This window comes from Hesperophylax consimilis, chromosome 27 (assembly GCF_061612785.1).
Source record: "Hesperophylax consimilis isolate HC1 chromosome 27, BYU_Hcon_1.0, whole genome shotgun sequence".
Classification (NCBI taxonomy): Eukaryota; Metazoa; Arthropoda; class Insecta; order Trichoptera; family Limnephilidae; genus Hesperophylax; species Hesperophylax consimilis.
Genome location: NC_142862.1, coordinates 23,734,521 through 23,760,988, shown reverse-complemented (window position 1 = coordinate 23,760,988; position 26,468 = coordinate 23,734,521). Strand labels below are relative to the sequence as shown.

The 26,468-nt window shown below is 33.3% G+C and overlaps 1 protein-coding gene across 1 annotated transcript in view; it reads left to right on the top strand.

Moving 5' to 3' along the window:
* LOC149410804 (uncharacterized) overlaps window positions 1-20,387 on the top strand; it is a 40,233-nt gene extending 19,846 nt beyond the window's left edge. The window contains exons 3-6 of the mRNA XM_089648343.1: window positions 3,808-4,163; window positions 7,057-7,262; window positions 15,459-15,581; window positions 20,277-20,387. Coding sequence (XP_089504469.1) covers window positions 3,808-4,163; window positions 7,057-7,262; window positions 15,459-15,581; window positions 20,277-20,387 — 796 coding nt within the window. The remainder of the gene's footprint in view (window positions 1-3,807; window positions 4,164-7,056; window positions 7,263-15,458; window positions 15,582-20,276) is intronic.
* The last annotated feature ends 6,081 nt before the right edge of the window (window positions 20,388-26,468 follow it).

The following is a 26,468-nucleotide window of genomic DNA, read 5'->3' as shown; positions in this document are numbered from 1 at the left end:
TCACAGTATTTAATTAAAGCATCCAAAAAAAGTTCTGAGCGATCAAATTTTCAAACCAAAAACATATGACTTTACATATCTTTGTAGTGCTTCGCTTTGGCGAAGCTTAACGCTAAATCACTATTTTTATTAATCTTCATAACGAATTGGTGTACATTATGAATACCAAAAAATATGCTTTAGATTAAGTTTTTCTATCGTTCCGCTTGAGTAGAATACAAATAAAATAATAAACTACTCAATAAAAAATATAAATATAAACAACCAAAAAAAAAGTTTTTTCAAAAGAAATGTATGAACACGTAAAGGAAACAACTTTTAAAAACTACTGTGTTATAGCTTAGATTATCTGTGACAGTTTCAATTGATTAACATTTTTGCTTTCTTATAAAATTATCTACAAAATAAATAAAAACCAGTTTTATGCTTGAAATCGAACGTTTCTAGACTCCGTTTGTTAAGCGATTGTAATGCCTATTACCTACAATGTAAGATATACCAAGAATATACACATTTTTGGCTTGTAGCTTCCTCTTCATGAAAAAGATTCATTATAATTATCAACGTAAAATGCCAGTATTCACTTACTTTTACAGATTACTGTATGACGAATTTTAAACTTTAAAACTGTATCGTTATGAAAGAAAACCAAGATCATTATTACAAGGTAAATTAACGCGAAACCGCTGAAAAAATATGCCGATCATTCACTGGGTTATTTAATTAGAATAGAAAAGATTTACTGTAATTTTATCGAAAAAAAGTTGAATATCATTTTTATTTAGCGTTAGTTTAGTTTTTCAATTCCAACGACCTCTGTGGCTTATTTATTCGGTAGTATATACTTAATGACAAGAAAATTAATTATGTCTTATTAGAGCAACCATTTACTATCACCATTAATTTGGTAAACAGGTCTCTATTAGTGTTTTTTGGCCCAATTTTCAAATACATCATCCGTGTCCGTTTTACTGTTTTTATTTTGTTGTTAAATATATTATGAAAATAAGAATACATGTCATGCCGATATAATACTTGTACAAGTAAAACAAAGAGATTTTGAATGTCGGGAGAACCTGAGTATCAGATCTAATCGTCGAACCCAGTTAAATTCAAGCAACGCAACAAATCTGAAAATTACTTCGGTGCAAATATGAAGCGTGACCGATGACTTGACGATTGTTTACCCTAGAGATAAAATGCCGTTTTAAAACCTTAATTAAGACGCTTCATACTGATTACATTTTCACAAATTATTAGGTATGATTAATATACTTGTCAGTTAATGAGTGTAACATATACCTGTTTAGCCCTAGTACTTTTTGATGTGTGAAAAAGCCTAAAAGTCTAAAGAATAAATAAACAGCGTATGTATCAAAAACAGTTACAAAATTTTTATTTGTGAATCTGTTTTAAGAGAGTGATTCTTATATACCTACTGGTGAGCTCGGACAGAGGTTTTCCTGCCACAGACCACCTTCCATGTAGACCGCATTTTATATAGATCTCATTTTATGTAGACCGTCTGTTGTCGCATATTTTATGTATTTGACATACATAGAATACATGCTCAAGTCACATGCATCGATCGTAGATATTGTTTTTACGTTTCATTTGATATCGATCATTTCAGTAGATTGTTCTTCCATCGGATGCAAAACTATCCTATGTTTCAAGCTGGAACCAACCATACACATTCACAAAATTTCATTGAAATCGGTTGGACAGTATAGGAGATTAGTGTGTTCGAATCAGAGATGTGCAAAATGGGTACCCAAAACCATTTGAAATGCAAAATGGAATTGGGTCAAAACTTTTCCATTTGAAAATGCAAAATGCAAAATGGTTTTTAGAAAAGCATTTCAAATGCAAAATGCAAAATACCCATTTTCAAAAAGCATTGAAAATGCAAAATGGTTTCTCAGGTCAAACAATTAAAATAATAATAGAATTTTTAAATAATTTTGTCATTTAATAATGGACATCAATGTAGAACAAACATTACACATGATGGTAAATCCAAAAACACCACGACTACAGATTATGAAACCACAAAAAATTTGCGCGGGACTTATGTTGCCAACATAAAACCATAGAAACTGCTATCTAACATTTAATATTACCTACAGCGTCTTGGCTCCATGTTCAGTATTTGAATCAGTATTTTTTGTAATGGTATCACTCAATTACCAGGGAGCAACTTGACAAATGTAAGTTATCTCTCATAGCGAGGTTGAGGACCGACTAATATTTGGGGCTTATGAAAAAAAGATGCGTGGAGATAGTAGGAAGAATGTTGCGAAAAAGTATTTAAAATGGAAAATGCATTGAAAAAAGCATTTAAATGCAAAATGGTTTTTAGAAAAGCATTTAAAATGCAAAATGGAAAATACCCATTTTGCATTTTACATTTCCATTTGAAATGGATTTAATTTTTCGAAGAAAACTTCTTCTAACTGCTTTTCACTTTGTGATGGCATTATTTATTTTTTATTAAAACACAAATAACTTAGTTTACATCACTTTATTTCGATACAAAATCTCAACACGTTTCGTGAACCAAGTTCACATCATCAGGAGCACAAGTATACTAAAGTTATAATTAAAAATTAGGTCTAGAAAGAAGAGGTAGAAGGAGCGGGGAGGGGTAAGAGTGGGGGAGGGTTATTCAAAGTAGGAATTAAAATGTCATTAGACGGGAAAGACCGGGTAATTGGGAAAATATTTAAAATGGGGTTTATAAAAAATTTTTGTTTATTAATAATATCTGCTTTCATATTCACTTGTTTTCTTATTTCTAAGATTTCAAAATTATTGATTTGAGATACCTTGTAACCAGAATGTAGTATTTTAAAACCTGAATTAATATCGAAAGGACCATACTTTCGATATTAATGACATTTTAATTCCTACTTTGAATAACCCTCCCCCACTCTTACCCTTCCCCGCTCCTTCTACCTTTTCTTTCTAGACCTAATTTTTAATTATAACTTTAGTATACTTGTGCTCCTGATGATGTGAACTTGGTTCACGAAACATGTTGAAATGGATTTATTTGAAATAAAGCACATCTCTGGTTCGAATACAATGATACGTGATTTTTATATATTTCATTTTATATTTGTGAAAAGGGGATCATTTCTACAGTTTTGTAGTGAGCGTTAAAAATATCGAGTTTAAACACTGCGTCGATAGATCAACGGTATCGCCTTTGGCGCGTTCGGGTCATAAGGGATAGCTTTTTTAAAGATTGATTCCACGAAGGAAAATGTTCAAAAGAAAATAATTTCTCTTTGCCATCTTTGAAGAAGGAGATATACTCGTAGATAAATGGACTGTATCAAAACTTTAAGCCCAAAAACGTGATAAAATTACATACATCCTAGATGGTGACGGGTAACTCATAAAAATGACAACTCACCACACCTTTAAAAGGTGGTGTAATGTCATGAAAAGTGATGAAACTAAAAACTAGGTTAGTAGGATTTTTTTGAGTTTAAAATAAACAAAGAAGATAAAATCTTTAATGTGTGTATCTACATCCTCAAAATACCCAATCTTCATTTAATAGCTATTGTTGCAAAAATTTTACATGCACCTAAATAAAAAAAATAAGATAAATACAAAACACAAGATTTCCAAACTCAGAATCCGAGAAAAGGTTGGTGGAAGAAATGGTAGATAATTAAGATGTCGCACCACTTGGCTTCGAAACTCTAACGAAACCAAATGGAAAAGGCGGAAGGGGTGAGATAGATTCTTGGTTAGGTATAAAGTTTTCTAAATTACGTTTTTTGTTTGTTTTAGATCCTTTGCCAGAAAGAAGGAGAGCGGCGGCGGTGGAATCGACTCCATCACAATATCCGCAAATCAGGGCATGATGCAAGACAAAAAGAAGAAGATGAAGAAGAAGAAGAAGCCAGCTAACGTGCACATCCATCAACAGCAGCAGGAGATGCCGATGGAGATGGAAAAAGGTTCAGAGAAGAAGGAGAAGACGGAAGGAGTGAAACTGCAAGAGAATGCAGCCACCCTGCAGCAATTCGGGATGCTCGAACAGCAAAATGGACTGCTCGGGGGCATGTCGCTAGACCAAGAACTGGTCGGTCCCGGCAAAACCCGAGTAAAGCGGGAAGGGGAACAGGAGAACAAGGAAGTAGGAGGTTAGGGGGCATGATGATTAGTTATCTGGTGGAAACTGAGCAAATGGAAAGATATTTACAAAGTACCACGCTTGCAATTTTTTATAAATATGAAAGTTTTGCTATAAATTTTATTTTTGTGCGTTACAGCTGTTTCGATTTTGGCAACCTGTAAAGAGCAAAACGACTGCCACGCGTTATCAACATAGCAATAATTAAGTAATTAATAATAATAATAAATAAATAATAAGTAATAAATAATAATAGATAAGTTCATTAAGGATAGGTTGTTTCGGAGAATTTAAACAATTTGTCGAATTTCAAAGTTTATTTTCAAGTTAGTTGAAGGTTCTATTCAAGTTCGGTTATTATTTCAGTTTTGTGAAAAAACTGGCCAATAATGATATAAAAACAGAACTTGAATAGAAACTTCACAAAACTTAAACAAAAATAAACTTGGAAATTTGATGAAATGTTCAAATTCCGTGAAATAACCCGTCCTTAGTAAATTGAGTGAAAAATTAAAGAAAATTAGCTTAAATAATTATTTGAGAAAACCTGCAGAATGTTTAAAAAACATCAGCATGTCTAATTGCTCTGGCCAATAACTCCACAATATGTTAACAATTCTTACAAAAAATGAATTGACACAATATGCTATTATTTGTAACAAAAACTTGCGTTAAATGATAGATTCAATCAGATTTTTTTAACCTACAAAAATATTATTTTCATTTGCTGGGTTGTGGTTTTTTTGTACTTCAAACATGATTATTTGTTATGTTTTAATTTATGTAGAATCTTTGCAGCTATCTCATAATCTTAATTCTGAGATGTAGATGAACGAAGTAACAGATAATAAATAGAATATCTGACCTCTTCAGAACTCTTTCAAGTTTAATGCATGCAAATGGTATTAAAGTTCTCAGCAGTTTGGATGATTTTATTGGCATGAAATTTTTAGTCCAGTTAAAAAATTATATTTACTAGAAAGTAGACTATTTATAGCTCTATCAAAAATATATACGTACGCTAGAACTGATTCTTGTATGAGGTGTGAGATTCTAGAAACCTTAGATTATAAAACTGTGGAAAGCAGTATATCGTTGAAAATGTATGGCCATTAGTGGTAATTTAAGTTCTATCTCTTCGATGTTGCATCCGAAACCACAAATAAAAGACATACATCTTAGATGAACTAGAAAATGGATCATAAAACAACTAAAATGACGATAATGGTATTTAATGAAATTGGGTGAAAGTAGATGTAGGGCACAAAACGAGGTATACGAATGAAAGGGGATATCAAAATCACTCACCACTTGTTATAGTTTTAACGAAAGCACAACAATAATTCACACCGCGAAACATGGCCATCAAACGACAAACAAGTGAGAAAATGCTATTTCTGTCAAAAACGAATAGCCTGCTTCAACGTTAGTCTTTTTCCTTCTCGAGTTCAAAACAAAAGCACTCGAACTTACAAAATTTTCTGTTCTATTTTTCAAACAATTTCCAACTAGTAAGGACCGTTAGTGAGAGATACTAACTGGATAAATGACATCCCTGTAGGAACCAACCATAATTCTCCTCATTTCAAAACCCAATATTACGCAAAATGTGGATATTGTTTCATTTGTATTGGTTGGATGGATTTAGCCATCGCGGCAAAGAATAACAAATCTTGAATTAATCACAAGAACATTGAAAGATTTTCTTCTATACTCCAAGAAAAGGTGAGTGTACTGCCTATGCCTATCATCTGATGACGAACAGATATGAAATTTTCTCATATATTCTACAATAATTCGCATCAAGTAGGTACCAATCACTTTTTGCATGCCAAACTTAATAAAGTACCAATTTCAACTATTTTTTAGTTCTTGCCTCATTTAGGATTTTCAAATTATAGCGTTTCTTTAGCGGTCCTCCATAGTTCTTGCATCATTAATAAAAATAAAGCCCACAGTAGTTAAATTAATTAGAGTTAACAGTAAATTAATAGAGTAGTAGTTATAACTTGGAACTCTTGTTAAGAGAGAACACAAATTGTATTGCGAATAATATTATGTGATCGCATACTCGCTAATAACTGTAAATTTATGTTGTTGACCTCCATAACAGTAGGTAGAGGATTATATCTGATTTCTTAAATCCTTTTTTGTCTGATTTGAATTCCGATGATAAAAGATAACAAACTTGAAGCCTAATTTAAAGTGACCAGTTTATTGTACCGGTAAAATTTTTTTTTAAAACTAACAAGAGATATACCAACTGCCCCAAACATATCTTTCTTATTTATATTTGGATAATAATCAATCACGCAAAAACAACTGGTTGTCTATATGATTAGTTCGTGTGCTGGAGATCCTGATGTCACAGATATTTTGATGATGCTGAGGATGCTGGGCGGAGGATCCTTTTGTGGAAAGGACGGGGGGAAATGATTTTTGAAGAGGCCCTTTCTAAATTTAATGAACACCGTTCTATGTTTTGTCTACCAGCTAATTTGAGAATCGGGTATAGGTACCGCCGCCAAGGGAGCAATTCTTGGATTACCAACACCTCTGTCATAGTTTACTCCGAGTAATTCGTTATATTTGGTGATTTAGCAGGGTCTTCCGAGGGTCTTCATACTCTTGGACACACTAACCCCCAAATTCCTGCAATATCTTTATCTCATTCCTTGCAATAAAAATATCCTCAACACAACATCCCCAATGATGAAATAGGCTATGATCAAATTAAACTGTGTATTTTGAGAAGTACGTAGTTATAGAACGCCATTTTTCGAATAATTAAAGGATCAAGATCAGAGGGTCAAACTCAACAGTGGAGCACACTAACGATGTTTTTTTAGAGAAAATTTGAAACTGTTCAAGAATATTTGTAATCAATATTTAATCATCTTCAGACGGCCGTGGCAAAAAGAAGAAGAAGAAGAAGGCGATCTTGAAGCTGTTGCTCCTCGGAGCAGTCCTGAAGGCTAAGATCGGCCTGCTCCTCCAACTGCTTTCCGCCCATCTCCAAGTCAAGTTCTTCGCCATCGCCCTGGCAGGCCTGGCCATCAACATCGCCAGATTCTGGATAGATCTTAAAAAGGGACACTCTCCACAAAAAGTAAGAAATATTTTGGTATGCAATTGTTTTGTCTAGTTTCATGACAAAACTTAGGAAGAATAGTGAAGAAAAAGTGAAGGAAAAAGGAACCTAACCTAATCTAAACTAACCTAACCTATAGTTTTATCGTGTTTTGCTTTGTCGCTGTTCTGTTTTATCTGGTTAAATGTAAGTAAAAATAAGTCGATTGCAGAACATCATGCTGGGTTTAAACAGGAGAAAGTTTAAAGGAACGAAGCAACCGCAAGGAAAAAAGACGAAAGGGACATGTGAAGATGTCAGAAAAGTGATATAAATGTAAAATCACAGATAACAGAAACAAGAGAGATTGGCCATGAACCATTACTGGTATAAAGCCACGCACATAAACATGATTCCATACCATATCTCTCTATTTTTCAATTATCTATGAACAAAACGATGTATGTTTGTGTGTTTTAGTTTCTATGGTGTGTTTAATGTATATTTGTGAGCGTTTGTGTTTTGTTTACATGTAAGACGAGTGATATCTGCTTTTATAATATATAATTAATTAATATGATAATGTTGTCGAAAATATTAACCTAACCTAACATAATCTTCTGAGATCGGGCGCTTTTTTAGCCGATGAATATTTCCTGATAATTTAATACTATAACTTTCATAAATCTATCGCTATATTGATTAATGATAAATGATAACGTATTTTAAATAATTATTTCAGTGGCGTGCTGACATTTTTTTTATAAATTTTATTTTTTAGTTATGGGAGAAACTTTTATTAAGTACTAGCTGAAATCCCGGGCATTACCCAGAAATTATTTAGAATTTTTCGTAATCATATGTAAATTGTAAATTTCCTCTTGTTTTGAACGTCAAGTGTGTAAAATTTCACCAAGAAGTTTCAAAATTCTGTTTTAAGAGATGTAAAAAGGGCGTGGGGATTTATTTTTTATTTTATTTATTTATTTATTCACGCCACGAAGGCTTTTACGTGTATACAATGCTTAAGGTAAGCTGATCAGGAGTACAATAATGAGTGTATATTACATAGCATAATAGGCCGAGTACAGATAATATAAGCAGGTATAATACTAGATATCGTTCAATAAATAATATATAGAGTTTTCCAATAAAGTTGTTATTTTGAATAGCCCGCTATTTCGGTAGATGTTACTTTTGAAGCTGTCATTTTTTGACATTTGACAAGTAGAAACTACGCCATTAATAAAAATGGAACGATACACGCTTCAACAACGCATTTAAATTATTAAAATTCACTTGAATGAATCAAATGCAAATCATCTTGAGTGATGAGGCCCATTTCCACCTCGGTGGCTTCGTCAATAAGCAAAATTGTCGCATCTGGGGCTCGGAAAACCCAAGAGTTATTGTTGAAAAGCCTCTCTATCCTCAACGTGTGACTGTTTGGTGCGGTTTATGGTCCGACGGAGTCATTGGACCTTACTTTTTCGAAAATGAGGCTGGAGCAACAGTTACGGTGAATGGATTGCGCTATCGAGAGATGATTAATGATTTTTTATGGCCGGAATTGAATGGTATTGATCTGGACAACGTTTACTTTGAACAATACGGCCCTACGTGCCACACAAGCAACGAAACCATTGATCTTTTACGATTGAATATCAAAATAACACCTCTTATTGGAAAACCCTGTATAATAAAAAGCGTATAAGATAGGTGCTTAAGGCACTATGAAAGTACAGGCGGAACAATATTTAATAACATTGTTGATGTTAGTAAAATAAATATGAAAAGTATATTGTTAAGCAAGTTAATATTTGTAGCATCTCTTCTGCATTTTCACTTCACAAAAAACAACATCTCAGTCCGTTGAGAAGAACCTAAAATAATTATACATGTGGTCCTTCGAGCCGGACGGATAATATTGCTAAAAAATATAGCCGAATTACACAATTAAAATCGCGTGTGATTTTTTGAACCAGCAATTTGGAGAAAGAAACTAAAATAATTATACAATATGTATTATATATATAGAAACCTTCCGCAAGAAGTTCTCTAAATAATAGTGAAAACCCGATCAAAATCTTTGGCGTAGTTTAGAAGAACTAAGCGCACATCAGATTATTTTATACTATTTAGAGATTATCACAATTATAAGAATTATTTATTTATATTAGCGCCCTCCCTCTAACATTCGAATTCACATAAATCACTTTCAAACATTCTTTTTTAAAGCTAACTACGGAGCCCTACCGCACAACAAATTTCATAACTTCGTGCCATGTTTAATGTATACCTGAGTCGGATCAGACAAGGTCATGGCGCATCTCCAATCTCCGGAGAAAGCCGTCAAGTAACATCTCCAATCTCCAACTCGTCCAACAAGAAAACAACTCACGACAATTAATTATTGCGTACGGTAAAAAATAAGTAGGCACTTTGACGCAGCGGTGTCGCAACTCGCAACTGCAACCACGTGTCGGCAGTGTGAACGGACCTTAATTTTAAAAATAAACAGTTCTGTTTTAGTAAGTAAAAAGAAATGTTGCGTCAATTTATGGTGCAATTATTTTGAGGTTAGTCGTTTTGTGCACTATTATGTCGTTTGTACGACTCAATTCAGAGTTGTTGAAGACATAAATTGGGTTAATTTAGTGATGCAACGATTACCATTTTGAAGAATACGATTATGCGATTAATAATCGGACTAGGTTATTTTTTTTTTTAATAATATATTTTTTTAATATTATATGTTTATATTTTTTTATGCATAGCACAAAGGATAACAAATTATTATAAGCAATAATTAGTCGCTTGAAATATCCGTACAAATTGAAAATTTCTCCCTCGTAAAAATAAATGCCGCCGACGGGAATTGAACCCACACCTTCTGATATCCGCTCAGGTGCTCTGGACCACTGAGCTATGTCGGCTTATTTCCAATACGCCAAATAATTATACCTATATATACCAGTACTTCAATCAACAATTATTACTGCTTATTATATTTTTTCACCTTTATTTATTCGTTTTCAAATTTATTGATACTCTCAGTATAGCCCCGGTGAAAGAGCACCATTCAAAATTGAAAAGCCGCTTGAAATGGCTTAAGCCGTGTCTAGTAACCAGATCCAAAGCCCAGGGACTTCCCACCCTTCTCTTTCCAGACAGTTGAGAGCAGTTTGGACTCTTATGCGATACCAATTATTTTTTAAAGGCTGCATAAAAATATATTTCTATTTGTAAATCTAAAGACATTAGTTCAGGAGGATATAATTCCGATCGAAAATTGAAACCGTGAATATTGTGACGTCATTTGATTGGCTAACTATATCCACCAATGAAAAGCTCTGAAAGTCTATGGTATAAACTTTCGGAGTTTTTCATTGGTGTGAAGTATAATAAGTAGGTTCCGCGTGAGAATTTTACTGTCTATATATTGGCATTTCTATGGTTTTTATGACCAATTTGTTTTATCTAGTGAGGGGCTTATTTTTGCATTATTTTTAAGTCTCGCATCTTCGACATACCTACGATGATTCAGCAATGTTTTAAAAGTACGTAATATTATTATTGCCTGTTTATATTTTCGTGAATGCGCCTACTTGCATATTTTAATATTTTTGTGTGTGGACTTTCGAGTTCGGAGAAACTCTTCCATTGATGAATTCCGCCCAAATACTCGCATATCATGACGAATCTGTGTCACGGGGTCATAAAAACATTCCATACCGTCTGATCCAATGCGCGTTGTACGGGGCTACCCATTTGCCATCTCCAATCATGTACGGTATCTACCTTCAACTACAGAAAGTTCATTTGCCTGTACAGTTTGTAAGAAAACTACTAAAAAGATGTGATTTTAGATTTATACAACTTAAAAATACAAGCTATTTATCATTTGTAGATTTTTAATGCCGATTTGTTTTAAAAAATCACCTTTTATCTACTCGATTATATAAAGTACCTTTGTAAGTAACATTGTACAAAAAACTACAAAAAGATGTAGTTATTTTAGGTTTTTACGGTTTTTGAGGGATTATAACTTTTTATAAAAGCTTTACATAAAAAGTAGTGCAGAGGTATTTGTATTTTCTTTTTACTGCCTTCTCTTGATTATTTTTTTTATTTCCCGGCGGCGGTATTTATTTTTACTCGGGAGATATTTTCAATTTAAACGGATATTTCAGGCGACTAATTATTGCTTATAATAATTTGCCTTCTGTTGACTTATGGAAGAGGAAGGTTGGGAAATCTTCTTCTTTTTCTAATTGATGGTCTTGACAAGGACGATACGGGGAATAGTGTGAATGTGAGAGTATATTCCTGTCTATTAAGTTTATTAGCAATAGATTTTAAGTATGACCTCAATTTTTAACAAACAACTACAATTGGAAACTCTTAAAAACATCGTGAAAATCCTTTAAACCCCCTGAAAAATCATTTAAAACATAAAACCCTAGAAAACCCTTGCAAAACTATTAGGAACTTATGAAAACCCTTCAAACATCCTGAAAAATACATTTAAAATTCTAAAACCTCCATGGAAACTCTGGAAAACCCTTGTAAAACTATTATAAACTCTTAAAACCTCATGGAAACCATTCAAACTCCCTGAAAAAACAGTGAAATCTCTAAAACTCCATGGAAAACCTTCGAGCCCCCTGAAAAATGATAGAAAACTCTAAAACCTCTTTGGAAACCCTAGAAAACTCTTGCAAAACTCTTAGAAACTCTTAAAATCATATGAAAAACGTTTAAAACCCATTGCATTTTTGGACCACTGTTTCTAGTAGAAAAACATCACCTTGCCATTACCAAAGTATCAGCATTGTAGTACCTACCTAATAGTGATAATGGCAACACAATAGACTTAATAATTGGCCTATCGCGTCGCTAGTTTTGTGCTAATACGAAGTGCACGACTGCGCAGAAAGATGCAGTCACCTCTATCTGCTTTCTGTACTCCTGCTTCTGCTGTCTGCAATCTATTCGCTGGTTCCGAGATCGGCAGACAATGTCAATATGGGTCAGCGAACTCAACGAAGACATATTTATATTTAAAAAAAACTCCTCTAAGTATGTCTAGTGAAAAAAAGTTTAACCACATATTTTTTTTATCTCTGGAACTCGGATTTGCTTAGAATTTAAGTGTCGTTTTTAAAATTAAAACTGAATGCGTGAAGAATATAATATTTTTAATAGAGAATTATTTAAATTGTCATTTTCAAAAATGGTACTGATTTGTCAATAATTTGGACTATCCCGTGATGTTTTAAAAAGCAATAACATTTTATAAAAACAGAATGAAAATCTTTTTGGAAAAATTACAGGGCTTATGTTTAGGTGTGTTATATAATATTTAAAATCTCCATAGCTCAAATTACAAGAGCATCGAACATCGTAAGCTGAAAATGTTACATTAATAGCCAGGAAAAACTGTAAAAATTTCATGACGCCAAAGCTCGCCGTTGGAGAGGTTTTAGGGATACCTACCGAAAAGTTATAAAATTTTGTCCGGTAGTATAATTCCAGGGCCGGAGCGTTTTTGAGGTTTTTACTTGCGTCAGGCGTCGTTTGGCTCAGGACCGGTCCAGTATAATTCAAAATATTCGCACAAAAAAAATTATGTGCACTTTTACCTTGTTACGGCACTTATACCGGCTCTAAGTACTCAGAACTCAGGTGCAAATCTCTCAACACTGAAGTGTTAAGACCTCATTAGCGTGCTATTGCTTTGGCTATTGTGTGTATTTGCATTCAATGTCCGCATTACCTATTATTGAATCTGGGTGGTTCACATTGACATTACCAGTTGAGTAGTTGACATTAATAATATGTAGATTAAAATCAATATATGAATTGGCTGTTACTCACCCAATAACGTACTTAAACACGTACTTTGTAACACGAACGTAATAATGCTTTAAAAAAGCATCTAAAAATATCTTAAGGTTTTTTTTAGCGGTTTTGCCATGAAAAAGACGTCGTAAACTTTAAAACTTTATGAAATTCTGTCATTTTTTAATAAAAGTTCACATTCTAACTTATATACAAGAATTTTTTTACAAATATCGATTTCATAGTTAAAATAATTTTCAAAGCCCGCTAAAATGTTCCAAATCTGGCGGGGTATGCGTGACGTCATACGTACCTCGGTTTTGTTGATTTAAGAGGAAGCTACAAGCCAAAAATGTGTATATTCTTATATACCTTATATCGTAGGTAATAGGCATTAAAATCGCTTGACAAACGGAGTCTAGAAACGTTCGATTTCAAGCAAAAAACTGGTTTTTACTTAATTTGTAAATAATTTTATAAGAAAGCAATAAAGTTAATCAAGTGAAACTGTCACAGATAATCTTAGCTATAAAACTGTATTTTTTACAAGTTGTTTCCTTTACGCGTTCATACATTTCCATTGAAAAAATATTTTTTGTAGTAGTTTGCATTTATATTTTTTATTGAGTAATTTATTTTTTTATTTGTATTTTCCTCCAGCGAAGCGATAGGAAAACCTTCAATTTAACTAAAGCATATTTTTTGGTTTTCATAATGTACACCAATTCGTTATAAAGAATTAATCAAAATAGTGATTTGGCATTAAGCTTCGCCTTAAGCTTTAGACACATTACGCTACATTATGTGGGCATAATTTGGGCGTGGCATATACTTATTATATATTGAGGTGACACACTACGCTGCTTTCTTCCTCAGGAGAGGGGGTCAGATCAATTGGGGAACTGCCGCCGAATATCATTTATTTGTATGGGATCTGTCACTTTGACAAATGACAGCCGCATAATTACGGCGCTCCGTAAATTGTTCTGACCATAATTTTCAAATATAGCCTGGCTAGCAGATCACAGCGCATATCTGTATGGGATTGTATGGCGAGCAATATGGAGTTATGTAAACGCTTTGAACTTATAGCGTAATCTGTCACCCCCTTTAACAGTAAAGTCAATCCCACCCGGGTCGACATGAAATCAAGGAATCTCAATTTAAATTAAAGCAAGATTTCCAAAAAATATGATTTCTTTTGAAATAATTTGTGTACCGCAGTGGTGAACCGTGTGCGAGTCTACGCAGCGCAACTTTGCACAAAATTGTCCGAATTCTAAAGCAAGCGGCCGACCGACCCGTGAGGTAGCGTTGCAAGTTCTGTCAGAAGTCAGAACCCGCCTACCAATCACAGTGCCTTTAATTCATTTACTGTTTAACTGGCGATTTATTAATAATATATGTAATAAAACTTATATATTCACAATCAGCTTTTGTTGATCTTTTTAATTAAGTGTTTTCATATTTTATTCATTTAAAATACATAACATATAAAACAATTTAATTTACATAATAAACGGCGTAAGAACTTATGAATCCATGTATTTTAAGGCATAAATATTTTATACTCAATATCCCTATTACTTATAGTACATATGTACGTACCTACGATAATCGTTGAAATACATATGATTGATTGAATAATCGGAAAGGCACGATTACCTACTGATTGAATAATCAGAATCGTACGATTACTGAATTTATAATCGGATCAGACGGTCTTGAAAATTGACCTTTTTGTTATCAAATACGGTCCTCCTAACTGTATTTTAAACACATAAAATGTCTAAGCATACCAACATTACAACAAATGCATTAACACAAGTTAATAAAACTATTCTACGCTGCTGCTGAGAGCCCCGTTTAAACAAAACCACCTCAATCCAGGCCCGGACACTAAATCTAGTTGGCCTGCTATTTCTACGAGATCTGTAAAATTATGTTATACGCAATTATTCTGCCTTACACTTAATCATATTTTTTCATTAAATAGCTTTTGACATAATTAAGTATATTGTAGGAGAATCTGGTATAAATAGGAACCCATCTTGATTCTCATTTGACTTTTACAAATGACAACGGAGCTATCAGCGGCGCGCCTTCACCGATAGATAATATAAACAAGTGATATGGACAATGATAATACCTAAGTATAAAACCGCGCACATAAAAGTGTCGCCAACATCGACTGCTTTCATCTACACAATCGGCATGCTTCTATGCCATATGCCATATAACACATTGTTTATATTATCTATGCCTTCACCTGCAACCATAAAACTGTACATAAGTGATTGATCCATAACACCTAACCTAACCTAACAATCCTGGCTTACTGTGTTGTGACTAAACCCACGTGTGATGTGTTAAGTGTGCGCGTGTCCCCAGGTGATATACTACGAGCACGCGCAGCACCAGCATCACTACGAGCACGATGATGCCGGCCACGGAGACTCTGGTTGGGGCGGCTACTGGAGCAGGAGTCTGGACACGGCGGCCGACAAGAAGAAGGTGAGAAAGTTAGGTTAGGTTTTAGAAAGAGAATGAAAAATTGGGATAGGTTTTAGTAAGCCATTGATAAAATAGGAATAGATTTACGGGAGAAAGCATCAGGTATGACATCAACTAACAGGCAATATATAGTTATGGTACCGTCAACTATGGCATCTTTACCTAATTTTTCAATAAAAAAGTTAATAAATCGAAAAAAAATCATCTTTTGGATATGCTATGGCTTTAGATAGGTTAGAGTAAGATATGACTTTAATTTTATCTACTCATTGGACTTTAAAACTGTGAAACTAACCGACTAATAATAAAAGTAGGAGGTAGGTAAAGAAGTCACAAACTTGGCAACTTTACCTACTCAAAATTTCTCAATGAAACTGAAAGTTTATGTATAAAATCGATAAAATTGGTGTTCCTTCCAACGCTTCGATCTCGATTTTATGCTTTTTGCAAAAATAAAGAGCATTTTACTGGCAACACTGTTTAGTGGGTAAAGATGCCCGACATTCTGACTACATTTCCATACAAATGCAATACTTTCGTTAGGGCTGCCACCAAAATTGAAACTATGTAGGTAGCTATATCAGAAACATTAATATAAAAGATCCATCTTATTTTGTTTATCCAAACGTTTTATTATAAAATCTTACACAATTTTTATAGTATTGGCAATAAGAATAATTAAGTATTGGTAACTTTTTAATGAAAAAAAAAGTATTAGTATAAAAACAAATGTATCATTATTCAACTTTGGGCAAAAATTTGACGTCAAAGTAAAGGATACCACGTCGAGTTTTGTCAGGTTCCGGTAAAAATTTTACAATGTCCACAGCAAATATAATGCTGACATCGTCGGTCGTAGGCCAGTAAAATCCACATTTACTGCTCATCCACGATCTGCGGCTCAACACCCCCTTCCATTTTAGTATCATTTGGTTCTTCTTCTTCTCCTATTTTTATTAAAATGTTCGACAGGATTCTTATTTCAGGTTTCTTTCTTAGAGCTAAGTCAGATGATCATGCTCGATCATTGCTTTTTTTAGGGATTCTTTGTGTCACTGCCTCTTCATTGATATTTTGAATATTTCTCTTTCTAGTTGCGTTTATATTTAGATTATCAATTAATAGCTCGTAACTGATTTTCCAGGTAAAACATTCATTTTCTTCATTCTCTCTGGATACTTCACCCCACGGCGAAATATACAGCGCCTGGGTCATCACTGACATTTGTTTATTCTGACGTGTTGCCAACCCTTCAACGGATGCTTTTCAATTTTCAAAGTAAATTTTGAACTCTTCGATTGTTTTTTCCGCTCGCGCTTTTTTATATTTTGTGTAGACCTCACAGTTAATTCATTGTCGTGTCTTTTTATAAAACTTTTTACCCACCAGTTGCCTGGAGGCTTATTATCAAATATATACTCTCTGTTATTTTTTGTTAGGTATTCATAAGCAACCATACGAAATTCCAAATGCGCCAAAGGCATACCGAATTCTGATGCGGCTATTAACAATTTAACAAATTTAGATTCTTCTACCTCCGTGAATCTGAACCTAGGTCCAGGTTTATCGGTGTGTAAATTTTTTATCCTTTTTTCAATTGTCCTACGGGGGATACCAAATTGCCTCTCTGCGTCATAAGAATTAATTGTTTTTTTTTTAACCAAATCAATGGCAATAGACATCATCTTTTCGGAGTAATTTTTATAAGGTCTAGCCCCAAGTTGCCTTCTACTCCGTATAGGTGGCATCCCGAATTAACCTAAAACAATAAAAAAAATGTATATAAAAAAATTACTACAAAGTTAATCGCCCTAAAAATACAGTAAATCTGTCAATGGGATAATTTTTTTTAAAACTACATAAATAAAAAAATATTTTGAATTCTTCATAATAACGGCTTTATACAATTGATACTCAAGTATTTAAGCACTGAAAATAAAATCAGATTGTTAAATAAAGAAAAAAAGTGCAAAAAATTATTATAAATATTTCTCATGATTTGGACAACCCTATTCATAGGTCAAGTTGCCACTCAACATAAAATGGTAACTTTACCTATCGTCAACTAACATTACCTAGACGAATTTCTTCATAACCATTTAAAATAAACGCTTGAAAATCACTTTACGTCTTCAGAAGAGGATGTTACTTAAAATATATAAATTCTACTCACCTCTGCTCAGCAGTTACGACAAAAATGATGAAATTTTGCACAGGAACCTCCAGCAGCAAATGACGCCATGCACTTCGAATCTTCAATGTCTTGACAACTAAGGCAGTGCTGCCAGTGAAAAGTTTTTTTAGAGTTCCCAGGTCCATCAAAAAACTATCTACCAGTCATTAAAGTACCTACCGTTTTCTGCTTTCAAGGAATTTTAGTTTTTCAAGCACTAGGTAGACGTAGGTAAAGTTAACCGAAGTAGGTAAAGATGCCATAGTTGACGGTACAGGGTTTTCCAATGAGTCTCAACTGATAATTCTATATTAGGTTTGGCAAAATTATGTGTGTTACGATTAACTTGATCACAGGAGACATCTTTATAAAATAGGTATATAAAAACTCACTCGTATTCGAATGCAACGTTTTGTCAAAATTTCAAAGCAATCGGTGATGAATTTACGGAGATTTATGATTTTGAACAAACGAAAATTAACATTTTTATTAATATAGCTATAGACAGATAGGTACTTAGATAGAATATGAAAAGCGCGGGAACTTGAAGGTTATTTTTCAAAACCCTTCAAGGAGGAAGCGAGCCGAAGGAAAATAGCGGTATATTGATATAGATATATGATTTATATGATATATTAAAACACAAATAACTTTGTTTACATCACTTTAATATATATATAACCTCTACACGCTTCATGAACAATGTTAACCTCATCAGGAGCAAGTAATGATGAGGTGAACATTGTTCATGAAACATGTCGAGGCTATATATATTAAAGTGATGTAAGTCAGGAGCAAGTAATGATGAGGTGAACATTGTTCATGAAACACGTAGAGGTTATATATAATATTAAAGTGATGTAAACAAATTTATTTGTGTTTTAAAATAATAAATAATGACATCACAAAGTGATAAACTTTCAGAAGAAATTTTCTTCGAAAAATTAATTTATATGTGTTTTATAGGTATTGAAATTTGAAATGTTTAATGTTTTAAATTATTTATGGTTATTTTAAACATGAAAGAGCAGTTCGCGAAGGAAACAAAAAATGGTAAATGGTTAGTATTCTTAAAAAAATCAAGTGTTATATTAAAAACCTAACAATGTGCTTTAATACTCACACGCTGACATTAATTTCTCTCTGGCCACTTTCACGAATCAGTTAACAACAGATTAAGTTTATTAATATATATGTTCCGGAATCTGTGCGTAAATTATTAATGCAATTAACTAATCTGGCAAGCGTGAGGAATCCAACTGGAGAAGATTTCTAAAGAAATGTAAGTGATAATGTCTCTCTCTGGCTTTCTGGTAATGATCTGATTATCATGAAAGCATGACTTGCAGTTCACAGGAAAACTCGGATTTATAGAGGAAATTTTATTAGCCGACGGAACGTGTCACGTGTCACTAGGGCGGGACATTTAAAAAAGGCGCTTTGAATCACTTTTAACGAGGTAATAGCGGAACTGCATTAAATGTCACATTAGTATTATTATCAATACCAACTCTACGCATAAATCTTCAGATGTTCTTTAGGTCCGGCCCTGAGACAAGTATGAGATCACTGTAATCAACAATATTTGGAGGGTCCGTGTTTTCGTGTAGCGCCAGCTTTATGAAAAATAATCTCAAAGGCGATGTGTTAGGTGAGATTTTATCAACACCTCGGCAATTCGGCGTCCGGAGCGGACTGCTCCAATTGCGCCCATATAGGGCCGGACTGCGTGCCATCCAACAAATATCATTGGCATTTGTTAAAGAAATACCAAAATTTATTATCATGTTTTACCTACCTACCAAGTCCAGGGCCGTGCGCAGTTGCAATTGGAGTAGTCCGCACCTGGGGTCGACTTGCCAATGCGCCAAGGATCCAAGGAACCAAGACGCTGGTAATACCTAACACAGCGCCATTGAAGTGTTTACTAGAGCCATGCACGGTCTGGCTCAGAGCCGGCCCTGTCTAAGTCATTTGCTTGCTTCTAAATGCACATGTTAGTAAAGACAAAATTGGCAAATCACTGTTTGTAATCGTCAAAACGAGCACAAGTTTTTTTTTATAAATAAACTAAACATAATTGCGATTTCAGCACTTTTAAACTAAAGAAAGTATAATTGTATCTTCATTTTTTATCCAAACAAGTCGATAAAATCTTTCAATGTTACTGATGCAAACTCGACTGCATGCGAGTCGTATATTAAAGTAAGTAATAATGCTATACCCAGTCACGCGTTGCTGTTGTTCAGTCTGTCTGTGCAGACAGAGAAACAATAGCTCGAGTTGATTGTGTCAACATTTCAAAGCAATCGGTGAAGAATTTCCGGAGATTTAAGATTTTTAACAAACAAACACTTACATTTTTTATTTATATAGATAAATTGTCGTTTAAATTATTTGATATCAGATTAAAAAGTTAGGCTAAAACCACTAGCAAAGATTTCCGACTTAAATTAGGTTTCAGTGGCAAGAAAATTGAACAAAGTACCTGCATAACTAATATATTAATAATTTTGTTGCAGGATCACGAAATAATTCACGAGGGTGAGACATACCCTATTGAATCCTCGCCGTCAGGAGACGAACAGGCCTACGGAGGGTGGAGTGAACGATTCGGAACTACCAAGAAATAATTAATCTATGATATATATAAACAATTAGATATTTGGAGTCTCTGGATCTCACCTGGGTCCAGCCAAAGGGCGGCTGCAATTAGCAAATTGAACAGAATTCGATTTTAATATATATCGCCCAACGTGGTACAAGTTACAGATCAGAATACTTAGAAAACCATTTATATGTAGTATTTATATATAGTATTTTGTCATCATCATTTTAATAATTCATTTATAACTAGAAGATGATAATTCCAAGATGTTGCGATTGTTGTTTTAAACGTAATCGTAATCGTAGGATTGTTGATTGAATAATCGTTATCGTAAGATTTTTGGTTGAATAATCGTAATCATACGATAAACGATTAATACTCGTAATCGTACCATTTTGATTATATAATCATAACCATGCGATATTTCATTGAATAATTGTTATCTTAAGATTTTTGGTTGCATAATCGTAATCATACAATAAGCGATTAATACTCGTAATCATACGATTTTGATTTCATAATCATAATCTTGCGATATTTCATTGAATAATTGTTATCGTAAGATTTTTTTTTTGAATAATCGTTATCATACGATAAGCGATTAACACTCGTAATCGTACCATTTTGATTATATAATCTTAACCATGCAAATATTTCATTGAATAATTGTTATCGTAAGATTTGTTGAATAATCGTAATCATACGATAAGCGATTAATACTCGTAATCATATGATTTAGATTTCATAATCATAATCTTTAAATATTTGATTGAACAATTGTTATCGTAAGATTTTTTGTTGAATAATCGTTATCATACGATAAGCGATTAATACTCGTAATCGTACCATTTTGATTATATAATCTTAACCATGCAAATATTTCATTGAATAATTGTTATCGTAAGATTTTTTGTTGAATAATCGTAATCATACGATAAGCGATTAATACTCGTAATCATATGATTTAGATTTCATAGTCATAATCTTGAAATATTTGATTGAACAATTGCTTTAGTAAGATTTTTTGTTGAATAATCGTAATCATACGATAAGCGATTAATACTCGTAATCGTACCATTTTGATTTAATAATCACAATCTTGCGATATTTGATTGAATAATTGTTTTCGTAAGATTTTTTGTTGAATAATCGTAATCATACGATAAGCGATTAATACTCGTAATCGTACCATTTTGATTACGAAATCATAATCTTGCGATATTTGATTGAATAATTGTTATCGTAAAAATTTTTGTTGAATAATCGTAATCATACGATTTTGATTTAATAATCATAATCTTGCGAAATTTGATTGAATAATTGTTATCGTAAGATTTTTTGTTGAATAATCGTAATCATACGATAAGCGATTAATACTCGTAATCGTACGATTTGGATTATATAATAATCATAACCATGCGATATTTGATTGAATAATAGTTATTGTAAGATTGTTGATTGCCCAATCATAATCGTAGGATCATTAATTGAACTCTTTTCAACGTTCGAAAATTGATGTAGCAATTGTAATTTTACAGTAGTTGATTGAATAATCGTAGCCTTAGGATTATTTTATTAATCGTAATATAATTGATGGAACAATGAAAACTGTACAAGTAAAACTCGTTACAACCGGTTTTGACAAATGGAATATCATAATTATAAAACCTTTAGATAAAATATTGGGATCATCGTACAATTTTTGTTAGAACTCTCGTAATCTGAACGATAATAAATTATTGATGATATAATCGCAATTGTACAATGTTTGAATGAATAATCGTAGATCTGAAATTGAAATAACTAGTTTAGGCAAACTAAATGTCATATTTAAATTACATCATTTAGTATTTACCTCTTGTCATAATTTCAAAAAAAAAACATTTTCAGTAGGGTTATGAATAATTTCATGGTGTCAGTTAAATGTTTATTTTATTGTTAATTATCTAAGGATCTTAAGCAAATCATTGTTTACTTGGTGGTGATTGTAAATATTCTTTATAATTTATTTATTTATTATTAACGTTAAGATTTGGTACCTTAGGGCTTTAAAGGATGTAAATTTTCATCAAAATTATTGATGAAATGTTCATTGTGTAATGGAAAATGTAAATACATCTTTTACAAATCATTTCATATCATCTAATAAATTATTTAATATCGTTAACCATTCTTCGTGTTCTTTTAAAAATAATTAAAAAATAAAGATTTTTCTTCAAGATGAAAGTGAGTTTGAAACTTGAAATGGAAATTATTTAGGTAATATTTCACATTCATCTGTATTTATCCTCATTTAGCAACTGCCCGAGGAACAATTTTCCTCATCTTCGTATTCTTTCTCCTTTCACCTATTGTTATTTTAGTGTATGTTTATTTTGCAAATCCATGCGCTTCTTGAAAACCGTGGTAATGATGCAACTTATCTTTATAGGTTTAGAAATAAATTATCAAAATAATTTAACTGATTAACATGCAATATTAGCTGGCATTATAATTTATTTTTCGTTGTTTAAGTAATTTATGACCATTATTTATTTTTGTAAAAATTCGTGTTGTGTAAACTAAATTATTTATTAAATAAAATAATATGTGAAATATTTTTGATATTTTATTTTGTGGTGTCACGGGTTGTTTCAAAGAATTTGAACAATTCGTCAAATTTCACAGTTAATTTTCAAGGACTGTGAAAGTTCTATTATTATTTCAGCCTTGTGAAGATACTGGCCCATGTTGATATAATAAGAGAACTTCGATAGGAATACTTTCTCCCTCACACGCAAAGCGCCACTTCAATCGACACCCCATTGGCCCAAGCTACTCCCACCCTGTCGCCAGCGGGCCACTGCAGGCCCCACCCGGCGCTAAGGTGTATATAAAGGCGTGCTGACCTATAATCAAATCGGTGTAGCCAGACTCCTGGTAGAACTAAGCAACAGCACCCTAGTGGTCAGTTCTAAGATAACAAATCAGTACCAAGTCGAGAGAACACTCTGGGTCCTCCTTGGGAATTAAAGTAACCGTGCCCTAGTGGACATTACTTGCCGTGCATCTTTTGCCCAACTACGAGACCGCGGGTCCTATGTTGGAGTGTTTATCTAAATACGCTAAGTGGTTAGTGAGGACTGTCGTGAACTTTCTTTTAAACTCTCAGTGATTCTATTTTGTTCTAAACTGTTCTGTACTCTTTACTGAGTTGTGAACCCTATATAAGTTTAATAAAATTGACACTGAAAATCGACTATTTACTTATATTAATACCCGCCACAACAGATATTACTGTATATGCAGCATCTCTAAATATGTAGTATAAAACAAAGTCACTATCAGCGTCTGTCTGTTTGTCCGCTTAGTTCTTCTAAACTATGCAACAAAGTTTGACAGTGTTTTCACTATCATTTAGAGAATTTCTTCCGGAAGGTTTATATATGTATGAAACATGGATATTATATTTATTTAAAATAGAAAAAAGTCGAGCAACACCAGGTACACATCACCTAGTTTCTAAATAGAATAGAATGAAAGTTGAAGTTTATTCAACACAGAGTTTCTATTTCAGGCGAATGACATATAAAGACTGTTCTCACTGGGGAAGAGAAATTAAATGGTGAATAAGAAAAATTTATGAAAAAACATTACAAGTAGCACCGAAACTACAAATCTGTTATTTTTTAAATAATTTAATAGCAGGATCAGAAGTTTCAATTTTAGTTGATCAACTTTTATTGAACAACAAAAATTGTCTGAAAAAACTTGTTCAACTTTGTTGAAAGAAGGTTCACACTTGTCAATATGCTTAGTGTCGAGTGGGAGTAAAGAGTAAGTGGACTGTTAATCAGGGTACTCACGGTGGAGCGCAGTGTGCTCGCAGCGACCCGCCGACGGCGATTTCACTGCGAGCACCATAGCGAGCACTAGAGGCGGATCCGGGAGGTCGTAGCTGGATACGCGGTTACCGTGGACGAACCGTACCCACTTGCAGATTGATACAGTATCAGATACGTTACATGCTACACTCTTGGTGAGTACCCTGCTTTATACGATAATCGAAATACAAAAACATAACATTAATGGGAGTCCTAGCTCCCAGCCATCACATATGGGCTAGGGAGTATTAAATCACCGGATTCCAACCTGTACTGACTTTCCTACCCCTTGGCAGACCAACGAGCTAAATTGTCCCCCTCATGTTGGAAAAAAAAAGGTATCATGATAAATATGGGGAAAGATAATTACAATGTGTATTGTGTTTAATCTACCTCTTCACACGCCCATATAAATGGTTAAATAAAAATAAACCATCCTTCGGTTCCGTGCGTTATTTTAAAATTAGAGTTACATTTCAGAATTTATATGCCTGTGTGGGTGTGAACTCGTGCAGATGCAGTCGAATTCTAAAATCAAAACCATCCTCGTATTTCGAGTGTAAAAAATCTAGTTGCAGAATCATATTATGTTGCAAAATTTGGAGGAAAACCATTTTCGTGTTCGGCATGTAATAATAAATTTTTTGACCTGTGGGTGTGAACCGTAGAATAAAGAAAACTAGAAGTGCCTTCCACACAAATTTGAATGGAAACAGATGTGTTACCGACTTAGTATCTTTTGGTTCTAGACCATTTAGCATGTGGTCTGTCTCTCTTACACTTATAGTACGAGAGCCCACGACCAAAACCATGTCTCATAGCAATACGGCAAAAACCCTATAAAATCGTTAGATTGTATGATTCTGAACCCGACTAGGTGTGTAGTAACGGTCGAAAGTGTAGCAACTGCGTGGGAGGCCATTTCTGCTGTGTCAAAAAAAAAAGACAGTCGGTATTATAGCAATACGTCTGATAGTGAAAATGTACATAGATTTTATAATTGTATTACGAAAAAGTTTGTTTTCAGACATTTTGCGCGTAGCATATAGCCTGAGCGCATTTTTGAAAATGTCAACAAATTTAGCCGACCTGTATCATAGCAATACGGATAATTTTTTTTTCAACTTTTCGTATTGCTGCCATGATTACCAAAAACCTGTTTTCAGACACTTTAAGTGTAGCATATACTCCCAAAAACGAAAATAACGTTTCGGAGTCGCCTGGCCGACGCCTCTGATGTTTTTTTAAATTTACAGCCTTCATAGATATTCAAGAATCTCCCTTGTCTATTATATGTACTTTGACAGATGACAGATGTCATTACTTATTTCTTTTGTAAAAGTTACTCAAGTGTGCTTTAAATAAAACCAAAACTATCAAATCAATCAGTATTTAATTTCAACAGCCTCAGAAAATTCAAGATGCCTCAATACGATTTTAAATGATATCTGAGTATCGAAAAGTTGTCTGATAGAGAAGGTGCTACACTTAATTTGTCTGATATAAATTTTTTGCACATGTGGACAACTTATTTTATCATGTCCAACAATTTTCAGACATATTGCTATGATACCGATCGGTAAAATTTGTTAACATTTTCAAAACGGTCTTAAAATTTAATGCGTTCACATTTCCGTCTGAAAATTGTTTTGTTCGCATCAAATAACCAAAATTTACTAATAAAAAAGATTTTCAGACGTATTGCTATGAGACATTTTTTTTGTCTCATTTTTAATTTTTTTAAGTGATTTTACGGGTTTGCGCTACACCACTAACGTCTGAAAAATATGTTTCCGGTATCTCAGAACTATCATTCAACCTACAGTCTGCAAATCAGACATATTGCTATGATGCAGTTCGGTAAAATTCTTTGACAATTTTGAAAATTCGGTCAGATCAAACGCTACGCGGAAAATGTCTGATATTGGTATTTTCGAGTTCAGGATAATCGTATCTATCGATTTGATGCGGTTTTGGCCGTATTGCTATGAGACAAAAATTTTGGTCGTGGGCTCTCGTACTATTACCTGAAATTGTATATCAACATCCCATTTCAATTCAGTAGCATGGTTCCACAGTTCTGTATGGAAATATAGGCCAAAATTAGGATAAATTTGGGCCTATATTTCTTAATTATTCCCAAATTGGAAATAAGAAAGAAAAACAATGACATATCTTGAAAATTTTTTGTAATAATTTCTTGAACATCTCATCACAGCGATCGGAAATAAATAAAAGGAAAA